Source organism: Felis catus, chromosome X (assembly GCF_018350175.1).
Source record: "Felis catus isolate Fca126 chromosome X, F.catus_Fca126_mat1.0, whole genome shotgun sequence".
Classification (NCBI taxonomy): domain Eukaryota; kingdom Metazoa; phylum Chordata; class Mammalia; order Carnivora; family Felidae; genus Felis; species Felis catus.
In genome coordinates, this window is record NC_058386.1 from 19277292 (window position 1) to 19293688 (window position 16397).

Sequence of the window (16397 nt, forward strand, 5' to 3'; positions counted from 1 at the left end):
GGTTCTCCTGCGTCATTTCTCATCTCAGTAGACAGGCCCAGCAAACCCAAAGAGCTTGTCCCAGAAGAGCACAGAAGCACTCTGGGTTATTCATTCATTCTCTCTCAGCTGCTAACCTCTCTGCTCTTCCCTGACTGGTCTGCGATGTGGGGGCTGGGACTCTGCAATGCACATTTCTGCTTTGCTGGCTGGAACCTGATTAGCTCCAGAGGGGGACTGCAGGGCTGGAAGGAGGAGGAGGGACTTGCTCCTTCCCGTCTGCTTCCTGTGAGGATTTCTCCAACACTCCTCCACTGCAGTGGCAATGCCCTCCAGTGAAAACAGCTCAGTGCAGTTTGCAGGTCTTTCAACCTTTGTACGAGACCAGCTTCAGCACTCTCCCCTCAGAAACACCGGAGGCAGCCATCCTCACAGAGCCGGTTTGAACTCCAGCGACACGTTCCTCTCCGCTGCTAAGTGTTAAGATTAAGTTTTAAGAATTCCAGTCTCTTTTAGTTTCCCTAGCCCCCCAGGTGGATGTTGTTTCCTGTTGTTTCTCCCTCTCTGATTCCTCAGTGTTTTCTTCTTCCCTGTTTAGTGTCTTCTGAACAACGTTATACCTTGGTAACAATTCTTTATATCTAGGTACACATTTTTCCTGTTAAAACCACTTAAGAGGTTTCTGCCTCCTCACTGGACCGCAACTGATACACGATCCCAAGAGTAACCAGCTCTCACGATGCAACAGGTTTTCGGAAACCCTGGCAACCATCAGACTGCTGCAAAAGCCCACAGAGCACTCACATGGGTGAATTTCCCTTTTTCTCACAAAACAACATCCTCAGCTATCTTTGAACAAGGAGGCAAAGTCATGAGCTTTAAAATATGTACAGTAACTTGTAACATCTGGGCATGTACAAAAACTCAAGAGTATGTGTATGAATCTGGGACTTTGTGCCAGCCAGTCCCTACCCGATATTCCTGGGCCCCATAGGAGACCTAGAGGCTTACAACCTGCTTTTCCATGAGAACATTCCTGATGGCGGTACCAGGAGACTCCTGGAGCTGCAGCCCTCCCCTGGCTCCCAATGACTACCCACTCCCTAATTCCTGGGCTTCAACTCCAGTACTGAGTTTTTGCTCCACCCTGGCCTGGGGCACCAAATCCCTTGCCAGATTCCTTTCCTGAAGAGCTGGAGTCTGGTCTTTCCACTTGCTCAGGCTCCACCTCAATCTCAATCAATTCCCCTGGAAAAAAAATTACAACCCAGAGATTCTCACTGCCAAGACCCCATCCACTGCCTGAATCCTCTGGAGACAAGGGCAGTCCAACTCTTAACATAAGTTTATGAAAGCCTAACACACTGATTCTACAGTTGGGTCAATCCTCCTAGCGGCCTCAGGTCTCTGCTTATGCCTCCGTCCTTTCTTGCCCAAAAACCAGAGGCCCTGCAAGCCTGCCAATGAGAAACACAAAGTTTATGCCAATACACCCCGTTGCTCAATTCCCCTTTAAACCAAAGACTCGCATTTGGAGTTACTGGGATCTTCACGTGTGGCCATGGAAGAATCATGCATTTATGAGCCATGTTGTTTAAGACAGTCTTGGGGAATATGCCATGACTCCCTGGCAAGTTTTTAACAGAGTGGACTAGGGCTAAGAGGACTGTAGGCACTGGCCAACAATGAACAAGGACACACTGTCCCCAGAACAAACCCATTCCCAAGCACAACGTTGGTGGTACATGAGAAGCAATACTCACCTTATCCAAAAGAAGTACCCTCCTCCTCACCCCACCCTTCTCAGCTCCAACAGACAGCCAATGGTACAATCATCTCTGCTTCCTTCCTAGGTCCCCAAAAGACCTTGAGGAAAGGGCTCGGAATGGACTCCAAGATCTGCCTCAAATTTCCCTTTTGCTTCCTTACAATCCGATCTACAATGCCATCTGTTTTGTGATTTTTTTTCTTTTGGAACATAGCATGCCCATGTGCTTACTTGTCTATAGCTGCTTTCTCACTAAAAGGGCAGAGCTGAGTAGTCCCAACAGAGACTGTGTAGCCCACAGACCCTAAAGTTACCACCATCTTCCCTTTACAGAAAAAGCCTGCCATCTAATATTTAGAGCACTTTGGGGTATATATTAACATGTGAGGTGATGGATGTGCTAACTACCTTGATTGTGGTAATCGTTTCACAATACATACGTGTATCAAATCATCACACGGGATACCATAAATATGTACAATTTGGTCAATTATACATCAGTAAAGCTGGGGGCAGGGGGAAGGAATTACTTAGTTTACTTCACTAAAGCTCTGTTGCTGTTTTACGATCATGGTGAAGGACTTATAAAGCCAAAGGTCTAGCAATAGCTGACCCCATCCAAAAGCCCTGACAATTACTTGACATTATTGCCTAGCAATCACAGACCATGCTGCCTATACACTGTTAGAGTACTGATAAGTACCCTCGCGTTATTTGATACACTCTTCCTATCATAATACATCAATTATTCTCTTTTTACAGATGGGAAAATAGAGTCGGAGAGGTTAACTAATTGAACAAGTTCACGCAGTTAAGAGGCGGTGAAAGCAAGATCCACATCTTTAGGTCAACCATTATACAGGTCTTCTCAAATCTTAATGTACACAGGATTTTTCTTGTGGACCTAATGAACATGCAGATTCTGATTCAGGAGGACTACTATGGAGCACAAGACTCTGCTTCTTTTAATAAGTTCCCAGGGGACGCTGTTGGTTTGCAGACCATACTGAGTAGCAAAGCATTCTATCCTAACGCACCATGATGAGCTGCTTTCACTGAAGACATTGCATCTTTCTCGTGAGATGTGCACTCAAAGGGAATTGTCTCACTTTACCCTCACGACCACCCTAGGAGATAAGTATCACTTAACTTCACTCTACAACAGAGGAAACTGAGGCACAGAGCAGTTAAGTAACTTACCCGATGTCATACAAATAGTAAGTAGAAGATGTGACACTCAAATTTCTATCTATATGATACAGTGACTGCTTATATAACAATGATGACTGCTGATGCCATCTGTGAGTGGGCGTAAGCCCCTATTTCTGAGGCACTCAGGACTCACTCTGAGACACCCGGACTCACCGAAGATGGCTCCTCCCCAAAGCCTGATCGCGGCATGAATCGTATCAGCAACCTTGGCCCACTTTCCGATGGGGCCAGAATCAGCTCTGCAGTCGCTGACATAGTATCGAGCTTACCGCCCGGGCTCTGCCTCACCCAAGCCCTACCCCTTGTTGAAACAATCTCCACAACAAGCTTTCATCACGTTGCCTTCTGCCCAACACTCCCCTTCTGCAGAATCCCACCCTGAACCATAGCCTTCTCGTGTGCTGTCCTGGCACCTCACTAATTATTTGTTCCAGAGACCAGCAAGTCGCCTGGAACCACAGTGCCCTCTTACACCAAACATCTTCCACTGCCAGCTGTGGGAAGTGCAGCTACATATAGGATTAGAACACCTGTATCCACCATGGAAGTGGACGTGGTCTAAGATGAACACGCTTTTTGGAAGCTGCGTACTAGAAAGGGTGGCTGTCTTGTGGGGTCATCCTCATTAGGCAAGCTAGTTTCCCTCACCCCCACTGTTTCCTCTCCCCACCGGCCCACCCTTGAGGACCCCAGCCTGTCTGAACTAGGACATGCAAACCTCAAAAATTTCCGGGTTTTAACTCATGGCTGCCAGCCATGAAATCTGTGTCAGTGCAAGAAGAGAATATTCAGATCAAAGTCAGACGGTCTAGAAAACACCACTTGATGTTCTCCCTGAATGATCTTTAAATAGCCACACACATTAATTAATTTTCTGCCATACTTCACTGGGGTTGCAATCTTCTTCAGCAAATTGAGACAGAGACTCCATAATGAGCACAAAACTATACCAAACGTCATTTGAGCAAAATTTGAAAAATCAAAAGTGAGAATGTTTCTGAAGTAATGGCCATGTTGAAAAGAGTAAATGGCATCAAGGGCATCTTCGTTTTCCTGTCAAGTTCTGTAATAAGACTGACAGAAAAACAACATGCCAAATTAATCCAGCTTTAAAGGCTGTTGCCTTTTCGTCCATCAATTTTCTACTCCTATCATTTAGGAATATCAATAAACTCCCAAAGAGAAGCTTTGGCAGTTGTTAACATTGTCATTTGTGTTTCTCTTCCCCTACAATGATTCTTACTGAAGATTTAAGTCACCTGCTGTATCTCTCAGTAGTAATGTGCACTGTGAAGAATCGTGTATAAGCCCTTGTCCCAAATCCTAGCTCTGAATGGCTTTATCACCTCCAAGCAGTTCCGAAGCCCCCGAGGAAGGCAACAAAAACTTCTGTCATACCGGATTGCCTTTTTTTATCCCAGATTATCACAGCTGAATATGTTTATTGGAAATGCTTTCCTTTTCTTGCCTTACCCACCTCTCCCCAGCCTCTTGCTAATCGCCCTGGTGTGTGGTCAGGAAATCGGTTTGGGTTTGCTTCGTGGAGCTCAGGAGTTATCTGCGTGACCTTGGAAAGTAACAAATGATTTGTGCCTCAGTTTTCTCACTTGTCAACTGTATTGCTTTCAGAGGGAAAAATTAGAGAATGAACTCAACTCACATACAGCAAAGGGGACAATATGCTTATAAACCTACCATTCATACAATTCCATATGTTATTTATTGTAACAATTTATTGAGATAGTTCACATACCATATAATTCATGCACTTAGAGGGAACAATTCAATGTTTTGGGGGGTTTTTTTGTATATTTACAGGGTTTTGAAACAGTCACCATGAATTCATTTTAGAACACTTCATCACCCAAAACCCGACTCTGTAACAGTCACTATTCATTACCCTTCCTGCCTCGCTTTCAAGTCCACCTCACCTTCCACATCCGTCCTCAGCCCTAAGAAACCACTCATCTAGTTTCTCTATTTGCCTACTTTGGACAAAGCATGTATATGGAATAAAAAGAAAGGTGGTCTTTTGGGACTGGCTTCTCTCACTTCACATAATGTTTTCAAGGATCATCTACACTAGCATCTACCAATATGACATTTCTTTTTATTAGTGACTAATATTCCATTGTATGTGTACAACGCGATTTGTTTACCCATTCATCCATTGATGGACATTTGGTTTATTTTTTACTTTGTGACTGTTATAAATAATGCTGCTATTTACATCCATGTACATGTTTTTGTGTGAACATGTGTGTACTTTTCTTGTGTAGATATCCAAGAGAGCAATTGTTGGGTCATACAGTAACTTCATTTACTTATTTTTATGCTAACTTTACATTTGACATTTTGAAAAACTGCTGAAAAGTTTTCCAAAGTAACTGCACTACTTTATATTTCTATTAACAGTGTCTGAGGGTTCAAATCTCTTCCTCACATCCTCACCACCTTATTTCTGTGTTCTTTATTACAGCCGTTCTAGTTGGTATAAAGTGGTATCTCATTGTGATTTTGATTACCATTACCCTTATGACTAATCATTTTGAGCATGTTTTCATGTGTACTTTTCCTGTAGGTTAGCTGCAAATTTCTTAGAATGCCATTTTATTTTATCTGTATTACTTTTTTTTTCATTTTTTTTTTTATTTGAGAGAGAAAGCATGAGTAGGGGAGAGGGGCAGAGGAAGACAGAATTCCAAGCAGGCTCCTCACTCAGTGCAGAGCTCAATGTGGGGCTCGATCCTACGATCCTGGGATCATAACCTGAGTCGAAATCAAGTCAAACGCTCAACCGACTAAGCCACCCAGGCACTCCTACCTGTATTGCTTTGGACTATATGTATTTGTACGGTTTTTTTAGTGGCTTCTCCAGGTATTGCATTATATACTCATAACTTTTCACAGTCTATGCTATCATCATTTTACAGTGTGGCCAAGTATAAAAACCCTTTTGAGGGGTGCCTGGCGGGCCCAGTCGGTGGAGTATGCAACTCTTGATCTCAGGGTTGTGACTTTGAGCTCGGCATTGGGTGTAGAAATACTTTCTCTTTTTATGTCACTTTATTCTCCCCAAATGTAATATACGTGTTTTAACTATTTCCTCTAATACATTTCAAATGGCGGGGGGCAGGGGGAGGCGCCTGAGTGGCTCAGTCAGGTAAGCATCCAACTCTTGGTTTCAGCTCAGGTCATGATCTCATGTTTCATGAGTTTGGGCCCTGCAGTGTGGAGCCTCCTTGGGATTCCGTCTCTCCTTCTCTTTCTGCCCCCCTGCTCACTTGCCCTGTCTCTCTTAAAATGAGTAAATAAACTTAAAAAATCTTTTAAAAATGCTATCACTGTTATAATTTTGCTTCAACTGTCAAACATAATTTATTCAAAAAGAGGATACTCTACTGTACTTACCCATATTTTTGCTAATTATTGTTTCCTTTCCTTCATCATTCCCTTTACATTTAGAGAATGTGTGTCAGCTATCTTTTTAGGTTAGGTCTGCTGGCAACAAATTCTTATTCTTCACTTGAGAATATCTTGATCTTATCCTCATTTTTTTTTCTTTGAGATGAAGAGGGAGAGAGCACAAGCAGGGATGGGACAGAGAGAGAGGGAGAGAGGGAGAATCCTAAGCAGGCTCCACCCTGTCAGTGTGGAACCCGATGTGGGGCTCAAATTCAGGAACTCTGAGACCATGACTTGAGCCGAAATCAAGAGGTGGCCACTTAAGGAACTAAGCTACCCAGGCACCCTTCATCTTCATTTCTAAACATGTTTTATCTGCATATGGAATTCTTTTTTTTTTTAATTTTTAGAGGGAGAGAGAACGAGCACGAGCAGTAGAGGAGGAGGAGAGAGAGAATCTGAAGTAACCTCCCCCGCCTCTGCCAGCTCAGAGCTCAACGTGAAGCAGGGCTCAATCTCATGACCATGAGATCATGACCTGATCCCAAACCAAGAGTCGGACGCTTAGCCAACTGAGCCAACCAGGCACCCCTCTGCATATGGAATTCTGGGTCAATTGTTCTTGTCTTCCAGCATTTGAAAAAAATATTATGCCACCTCCTTCTGGTCTCCATGGTTTCTCATGACAAATCTGATATCATTTGAACAGGTGTTCCCCCTATAGGTAATGTGCTATTTCCATTTGCTTTCAAGAACTTTTCGTTGTCTTTAGATTATATAAGTTTCATTATGCTGTGTACTGGCAGGGATTTCCTTGGGTTTATTGTGTTTGGGGTTTACTAATATTCTTGAATTTGTAGGTTTATGCTTTTCAGGAAATCAGGAAATTTTCAGTACTTATTCTGCTGTATGTTTGCTCATACCCATCTTCTTTCTCATCTTCTGCAATTCTAATGAATATCAGAGCATATATTATTGTCCACAGGCCCCGGAGGCCCTATTAGTTTTTTCAGTCCTTTTTTCTCCCTGTTGTTAAAGCTGGGTAATTCCCAATGTTCTATCTTTAAGTTCACTATTTCATTCCTTGTTCATTTCCATCCTTTTATTGAGGCCATAAAGGGATTTTGATTATTGTATTTTTCAGCTCTAAAATTTCTACTTGGTTCCTCTTTGTATCTTCTACTTTTTGCTAAGACTTCTTTTCTCATTTGTTTCAAGTATGTTGTTAAGTGCTCACTGAAGCTTTTTTAAAAAAAAAATTTTAATGATGGTTGCCTTTAAATCCTTTTCAGATCATTCCAATGCCTCTTTATTCTCAATGTTGGCATCTATTCATGTTTTTGTCCTTATTCATCCTAATTCTTGATATGATGGGTGATTTTCAGTTCTGTCTTAGACATTTTGTGTATTATGAGAATTTAGATATGATTGAAATCTCTAATTTTGCAAGCCTCCACTGACACCACACTGGTGTGGGAAGTTGGGCCCTGCCTCCTTACTGCCAGGCAAATGTGGAAGTCCAGGCTCCCTATTAAGACTCCATAGACACTGTGAAAAAAAGTAAGGCATGCTTCATTATTACTTCTAGGTGAGGACAGAACTCCAGGCTCCCTATGTGGTTTCTACCGACCTAATGGGGGAGGAGGATAGAGAGAGGGCATCCCATTACCTCTGGGCAGTGCTGAATATACAGTCTTGGAGACTTGGTCTCTTTGGACATCACTGCAGTGGGGAGAGGGAGGAGCATCTCACTACCAAACGATGTGGACAGAAATCTAGGCTCTGCACTTGACCTTTATTGATGGGGACAGGGGAGATGCACTGTATTTTCGGTTTTCTGCAATAAGTGAGCAGGGTAATTATTATCAAAAAGATTTCTTTCTTGCTAGGCTGCTCCTTTCTTGGTCCTTTGGCTTAAAAGAACAGGTTTTCCTTGGGACTTCTTTTTTGGCTGTGCCTGTGGGTATTCCTGAGTTGCAGGCTTCTCCAGCACCCAATCTAGGATATAAGGGAGGCCAAAAAACAAAAAATAAAACAACCACAACAGCGAAAAAAAAAACAAGGGAACTCAGCATTTTGTCATTCCTAAAGTTCCCAAATCCTTAGCTGGTCTGTCTTCTTCTCTCCAGATTTCAGTCTTCTTGTTTTATATATAAAATAAATAAGGGGCGCCTAGGTGGCGCAGTCGGTTAAGCGTCCGACTTCAGCCAGGTCACGATCTCGCGGTCCGGGAGTTCGAGCCCCGCGTCAGGCTCTGGGCTGATGGCTCAGAGCCTGGAGCCTGTTTCTGATTCTGTGTCTCCCTCTCTCTCTGCCCCTCCCCCGTTCATGCTCTGTCTCTCTCTGTCTCAAAAATAAAAAAACAAAAAAAAAACGTTATATATAAAATAAATAAACAGAAGGAATAGTGAGAAATGTGACTACACCATCTTGTCCAGAAACAGAACTCTCCCTCTTCTCCTTTTTACTTTTACGTTTATTTATTTTGAGAGAGAGATGGGGGGGGGGGTAGGGCAGAGAGAAGATCCCAAGCAGGCTCACAGGTGTCACCACAGAGCCTAATGCAGGGCTCAATCCTACAAAGTGTGAGATCATGACCTAAGCTGAAATCAAGAGTCACTTAACCAACTGAGGCAGCCAGGCTCCCCTTTTTTTTCTTTAATGTGGCCACAAGAAAATTTAAAATTGTGTGACTCACATGATGTGCCCATTGGGCACAGCTGCTGTAGATGAAGCTTTTCCAAGTCAGTCCTTCCCACCTCTAGAAGCCCACAATTCTAAGGATTGTTGTTTGGTTTCTGTATATAATGCAAATGATGCAGATAACTGTTGTTCTCTCTGCTTACCTAGGTGGGAGCTATCAGAAATGAAAGTCCTAGAAAGCCCTTCAAATGACTCAAAATAGAGCCAAGGGATAATTGAAGGTTATTATTTTTAAAACTCATGCCAATATGTTAAAATTTCCACAGGAAGTAGTTGGTAAGCAAGGATTTCTCCAGCGGGGCTTACCACAGGTGCTAATCAGCTTACAGTATTTTTTTTTTGTTTTTTTTAATGTTTGTGCTGAAAGGAGATTTAATTACCTCAATAGCCTCACTTCTTCATATACCTAAATAATGCATCCCCCCACTCTGTGGAGAAGAAACTAAATTTGAGAGAGAAAGGTTTAATGGGTAGCTAAAAATAGCACTGTAGTCTCCTTGTAAAGAACTCCCACCACTCCCTATTCCTCCTTTTAGAAAGACTTCCCTTTTCTGAAACTGCTAATAAATGGTTCTTGTCTCCTTGTGATTCTCTCCCTCATCCTACCTTTCCAGGTATTTTCAAAGACCATTGAAATTCATTTCCCTCCAATATTCATAATAGGTAATCTTACTGAAAATCCACTGGATCCTTGACAGAACAATGGCAGGAACTTGCCCATGAAATCTTAGTTTCCTAGAAGCCTTAAAAATGAGAACAGTGCCTTACAGCTTTTGGTATAAGATGGAAGGTTCTCTCCCCAGCACTGCAGGGTGCCCCAGTGGTCCAAGGGGCTCGCTTCTCAAGTGTTTCCCCAGGAATATGTGTTTCTCCATGTGCCAAAAAAAAAGACCTTGAAAGTGATTGCTGATTTCCTTCTCCCAACTTCAGTAGTTTGTTTACTCCCTGTCCTTCATGAAGTATTTTACATTGTGTAGTAGGTCTTTTCCACATGCTCTCTTCTTACTTTCTTGACTTTTTTTCTTACTTCTTCACTTGGTTCCCTGTCTTCCCTTTCTCATTATCTACTCATATGGCTGCTCTGATTCCTGAAGATATTCTCAAACCTATTTTCCATTTGACTCTATTTCTTGGGAAGAATACTCATTCTCCCAGTTTCAACTAAACGTCTATGCTGATTATTCTCCTATCTTTCTTCCTGTCTTCTTATCTGAACTAGAGTCCCAAGTCTCCAGTCCTACTTTGCATACCCACTTGCAATTCTCCAAACTAACACAAACTGGACAGGTCTGAAACCAAACTCCTTTTCTTGCCCTACAGATGACGTCCCCTCCATCTTCACTGCCAAAGAGCTCTAAGATTATTTGCTTCAAGGAACCCCCAGCCTGTCAGCTTGAGTCGTCTTTGATGAAACACGCTCTTTATCTCTACAATCAGGCACCAAATCAAGCATGTTTTCCCCTATAAATGGGAGTGTAGTGAAACCAGAAAGGCCTTGAAGCTAATCAGACCTGTGTCTAAATTGATCTAAGTTATTCACCATACCTTTGCATGAACTTGAATATATTATGTGACAATTAGGAGTTTCAGTGTTTTCACATGAGAAAAGAGGAAGATGCATATGATGGAGCTGCTGTGATGAGTAAAATGAATAAAATGAACATGCATTTTACATGTTTGGCATAGAGTAGGACTAAAAATATTAGTTGCTACTTGGGCCCCTTCTCATTAGAGCTGTTCCTTTCTTGAATTAGCACTGCCACACTGTGTTCAAGTCTCTCAGTTCGATACACTTAAAATACCACCAACACAGCCCCCGTTCTTCACTTCATGGTATCCTGCTTTCCCCACACGGCCCTCCGTCCTTGATGAATACTGACAGGGTCAGAGAACTCCCTCACTCTAGATTCACTCCCCCTCTTTTTTTCCTGTATTAACTTGAAATGTTTTTGATGGTCTTTTTAGTTCCAGAAAGTTCCCCCTTTCTTTTACCCTGACCCAAACTATTTTTCTCCATTTCCCCTTTCTCCTTAACCTAAGCCTTCTGTCCTAGTCCTCCAGGCTGCCCTCATCTCTTCCCCAAGGCCACATTGGATTCTTCCCCTAAAACTTTAAGATCCTCCTATCTCTCATTTCACACCTCCTACTCAAAGAATAAATCTCCATCTCTTAGAGGGCTATGCCTCAACTTTCCAGCCTCCCACACCTCCCTCCAGCCCTTTTGGCCTGCCATCATGATTAATACCTAATAGCATCCTGAATTGTGTTCACTTGCTATTTTACTAGATGAGTGCTTAAAAGTTCTTGGGTTGCACATGCAAGTTAATATTTTAAAACCAAATCTTGTTACAAGCATTAGTTTTACTTATTTTTTTTTGCCATTGTAGAGACCTTTAAAAATCATTTGTGGTCCTCAGTTCACTTTTTAAAGGATATTTTACCGAAAATAGAGGGTAAAACATTAGGGGGAAAAAAAGTTTAAACTGAATTAATATAGATTTATGAACAAATTCTTATTACCTTTATTTTCTTCATTTCGATGTGGAGAGAGGAAATTCTATCAGGAAAATTCTTAGACAGGCAATTGGGAACTTCCATAATTGTCTCTATACACCTACTCTTTCTGTGACATGTGTTATTGAGATGCGGAGACTTCCTACTATGAACAAAGAATGTAACTGTGTTTGGGTCTCTGTGTACATGAGATAAGTATTACTGTGTTATTCCACAGATAGCAGAACTAAGGCATAAGTAGCTTAGAACTTGCTCAAGGACTCACAGCTAAATACAGTACAGAATTGAGATCAGACCCCAGTTATTTGGGCTCTCGTGTTCAGTTTTTTAAAAAATGTTTATTTATTTATTTTTAGAGAGAACGGAGTCCGGTAGGGGCAGAGAGAGGCAGGGAGAGAGAGAGAGAGAGAGAGAGAGAGAGAGAGAGAGAGAGAGAGAGAGAGAACACCCCAAGCAAGCTCTGTGCTGTTAGCATAGAGCCCAATGTAGAGGGCTCGATCCCAGGATCCATGAGATCATGACCTGAGCTGAAATCAAGAGTCAGACACTTAACCAACTGAGCTACTCAAGTGTCCCTAGGCTTTTGTGTTCTTGACAACTATTCATACTGCTGCCACTTCTTTAGACCCTATAGTATTAAGTATGGTTCTGTGCACAAAGCAAACACAACAATGTGTAGAATGATAATGACAGCTTTTACCATACTATATTGCACCTGCAGGATAGAATAAATGGCCAGACACTTATCATCCAAGTAGACCATTTCTACATGTATTTATAAACTATAAAGTGCTATATAGATGTGAAATCAACTATAATTATTATAATTACCAATTGTTAACTGGAATTCCACAAGTCTAGGTTGCCTTAGATTATCAAAGAAGAGTAAATGAAAATACTTTCAAGATTCTTTCTAAGGAAGTCCCACTGGCAAGAATGCTTTAAGATGACAACATTGACTCATTTACAGTAAAACTTTGTGGAAATTACAGTTTAAAATGATAATATTTTATAATATTTTACTCTCTTATTGTTGTCTATCAAGTGTAAGGTAAGGGACCGCCCTAAACAAAATGGTGATGAATGTCTTAAGCACACTCCTCTTTTCTTTCATTACCTTTCTTTTTACCTTCAGATATACTTTACCAGAACCCCCAACCCTTCCTTCTTTGCCTCTGTTCTATAAGAACCTCTTAGCCAGGGGCTCCACTAGAATGCATCTAATTAACAACTTTATACTTTGGGGTGTGTGTGTGTTGTAATAACAAGTTATTGAGGTATCAAACCATAACCCATGGGATAAATACCTAATGGGAGTATTTCGGAAATAAGCGCTAAGCCTGTTACAGAGATATTCAAAGCAAAGGATATCACATTGGTGGCCCTTAATTTAGGTGACAATCAGTTTCTCCAACTGGTAAGGCCAATCATAGATGGTAATGAATGATCCTGAAGGCACAATCTCTCTCAGTACCTCTAATAGTTATAAAAGTCTTCTATCCCAGTAATTCACTAAAAGGAGTCCCCCCCCCAAAGCGCACTGCTTTTGTACATAGTTACCCTTCTCCCTAACTCTATGACTTTCTTTCATTTCATGATCATGCCTTCTACTTTCTATCGCCGACATGAAACAACAGGAGCAGAGACAAGTCACTTCACAGAGACAAGTCACTTCACAGAGAGCTCCTGTGTCTAAGCTAAGAAATGGTTCTGAATTTATACTCTCAAGGATCTGCTAAGCATTCCTACTCAAGTCTGTAAGTATATTAGGGCCTGGTTTTCATTCTTTCTTTGATGAAGAAGAAAAATAAAATGACCCTAACACATTCAACACCTCTAGAATTCTGTGGTTCTGTAATACATGGTATTATTCCATGTAAAGATGAAGCCCTAGACAGAGAAATATAGTATACTCTTCATTAACTAAAAGCCACTAAAGGGAACTAAAATCTCCCTTTTTAATAATGAACTAAAAGATACTGGGAATGCTTTAAAACTCCTAGCATAATTCATAAAGAGGTGTGGAAGACTTGTAATGTGTCTGGTCAAAATACATATGGGTGACTAACCACATGAAAAAAATTCATTAATCAATATTCACCCAGAGCAGTGTTTCCCAAATTGTATGGCTAAGATACAATTTGTTAGTTAGCTAGAAGTGCTTTTAAACAGGTGGTTGGGCCCTGGAGGATCAGTTAGACTTAACAACTTGCTTCCAAAGAATAGAGTGACAATATTTATTACTATGATGGAAAGCTAGAAATAATAATTTTACAGTAGGGAAACCCTGAGTAATACTACTTAACCAAATGACCAAGGTTAAAGTCACCAGTGATGGCTCATGTTGCAGTGTGCCTTTAAATTTTGCATCAGATGGGCCCGCCAACCACATCCTAGTATCAAGTCCTCAGATTGGTCAGGCCTTCAAAGCCCTGCCCCAAGTCAAACAATAGTTCCCTCTGTAACAGCTGCTTAGCTAAGGCCTGGCGACATAGTCCGTTGGTCAAGAGCCTGATGAGAGAGGCCTCGGACTACATCGTCTTCCAACTCTAGGTAGGCAAGAGGCCAATACCAATCTCACCATTACTCAGCAATGGCCTGGGCCCAGAGAAAAGGGAAGAGCCTAATCCAAGAGATTTCAGAGCCGGTCGGGACAACAGAGGTGGTGCCAGTGGCGGTGGCAGTGGCAGCGGCGGCAGCAGAGGCAGGGGCAGAAGCGGCAGGGGCAGGAGCTGCTACGTGGAGGTCTTCGGCCCCCAAGAACCACCTCTGTGCTTTAAATTAAATAACAACATGATTGGTGTGGTGATTGGTCGTGGTGGGTCCAAGATAAAAAACATCCAGAGTACGACCAGCACCAAAATACAGATCATGAAAGGCGATTCTGAAGCAGAGGTGAAAATTTTTGGTACCAAGGATATGAAAGCAAAGGCCAAGGTGGCTATAGAAACTCTCGTTAAAACACAAGAACGAAGCTACACTTCAGAATCCAGTGTTGATAATGCTGGCCCTCAGCCCTTTGTGGGATGAGATTTTCACACAGATACCACTGGTAGACAAGTTCAGCCACTGATAGAGTGGGATCAGGTCAGGGCAGAAGTCGTAGAGTGGGAAAAAAGAAAATGGGCAGATTTACCACCAATTCAGAAAAATTTTTATGTAGAATCCAAAGCAACAAGGTCAATGTCTCGAGTTCAGGTAGATAGATATGTGGAGAAAGGAAAATTTTGACGTAATGTGTGATGACTTGAAAGATGGTGAAAAGCATCCCATCCCCAATCCCATCTGTAAATTTGAGGATGCTTTCCAACCCTATCCTGAACTTATGAAAAACATTAGAAGAGCTGGTTTTCTAACCAGCCGATTCAGTCACAGGCATGGCCAATTATTCTACAAGGAATTGATCTTATAGGAGTTGCCCAAACGGGAACAGGCAAAACTTTGTCCTATTTAATGCTTGGGTTTATTCATCTCAATAATCAACCAGTATCGAGAGAGGAAAGGAATGGACCTGGCATGCTGGTCCTTGCACCCACTAGAGAATTAGCTCTTCAGGTGGAAGCTGAATGTTCTAAGTATTCATACAAAGGTCTTAAAAGTATTTGCATATATGGTGGTGGGAATAGAGATCGACAAATACGAGACATTACCAAAGGAGTAGACATCATTATTGCAACTCCTGGACAACTGAATGATCTGCAAATGAATAAGTTTGTCACCCTACAAAGCGTAACCTACTTAGTCCTAGATGAAGCAGATAAAATGCTAGATCTGGGGTTTGAACACCAGATAATGAAGATTTTATTAGATGTGCGCCCAGACCGCCAGACCATTATGACAAGTGCAACCTGGCCAGATACCATTCGTCAACTTGCTCAATCTTATTTGAAAGAGCCTATGATTGTTTATGTTGGCACTCTGGATCTAGTTGCTGTAAATACAGTGAAGCAAATTGTAATTGTTACCACAGAAGAAGAAAAACGATCTCTTATCCAAGAATTCCTAGAGAGCCTGTCACCCCAAGACAAAGTCCTCATCTTCGTCAGCAGAAAACTTGTCGCTGATGACTTATCCAGTGATTTAGGCATACAAGGTATCCCTGTACAATCACTGCATGGTGACAGAGAACAACATGATCGTGAACAAGCACTAGAGGACTTTAAAATCGGGCAAGTGAAAATATTGATTGCTACCGATTTAGCATCCAGAGGTCTTGATGTTAATGATGTCACCCATGTGTATAATTATGACTTCCCCCGCAATATCAAAGAATACGCACACAGAGTGGGGCGTACTGGAAGAGCAGGGAAGACTGGCATATCGATTACCCTCATGACTCAAAATGATTGGAAGATTGCCACTGAATTGATTAAAATTCTGCAACGAGCAAATCAAAGTGTCCCCAAAGATCTTATAACAATGGCTGAACAATAGAAGTTACATAAGCAAAAAAAAGACGCAGGAAGAAAATCAAAATCTCGTGAAAAACCCAAGGAGTCTTGTTGATATCTACGTTGAAAAGTCGTACTACACTACCTGAAGATTGAAGATATGTTAAAGATCTATAATATTCAAGATACATCAAAAAGTTTTGGAAACATATTAGCAGCTTAAGGACATTTACCCAGTTATTAAATACAAGTTTCCAATGTTGTGTATGTTCCTTAATAAAATCAAAAGTGTTTGAAAAATCAGAGAGTGAGAGATTATGTGGGAAAAAATTAAATGTGATGTGTTGGTTAAAGTCTAGTGTTTTTTTTTTATAGCCTTCCATGTCCATCTGTGTCTTCTCTAACAGACTGGGAGCAGACAACAA

General features: G+C 41.6%; 1 protein-coding gene across 1 annotated transcript; it reads left to right on the plus strand.

Moving 5' to 3' along the window:
- Nucleotides 1-3146: 3146 nt before the first annotated feature.
- On the plus strand, nt 3147-16087 carry DDX53 (DEAD-box helicase 53). Its single transcript, XM_004000371.4, is given in 5 exon segments — nt 3147-3215; nt 3394-3546; nt 14135-14782; nt 14784-14931; nt 14934-16087. Coding segments are annotated over 5 exon segments (2172 nt in total).
- The last annotated feature ends 310 nt before the right edge of the window (nt 16088-16397 follow it).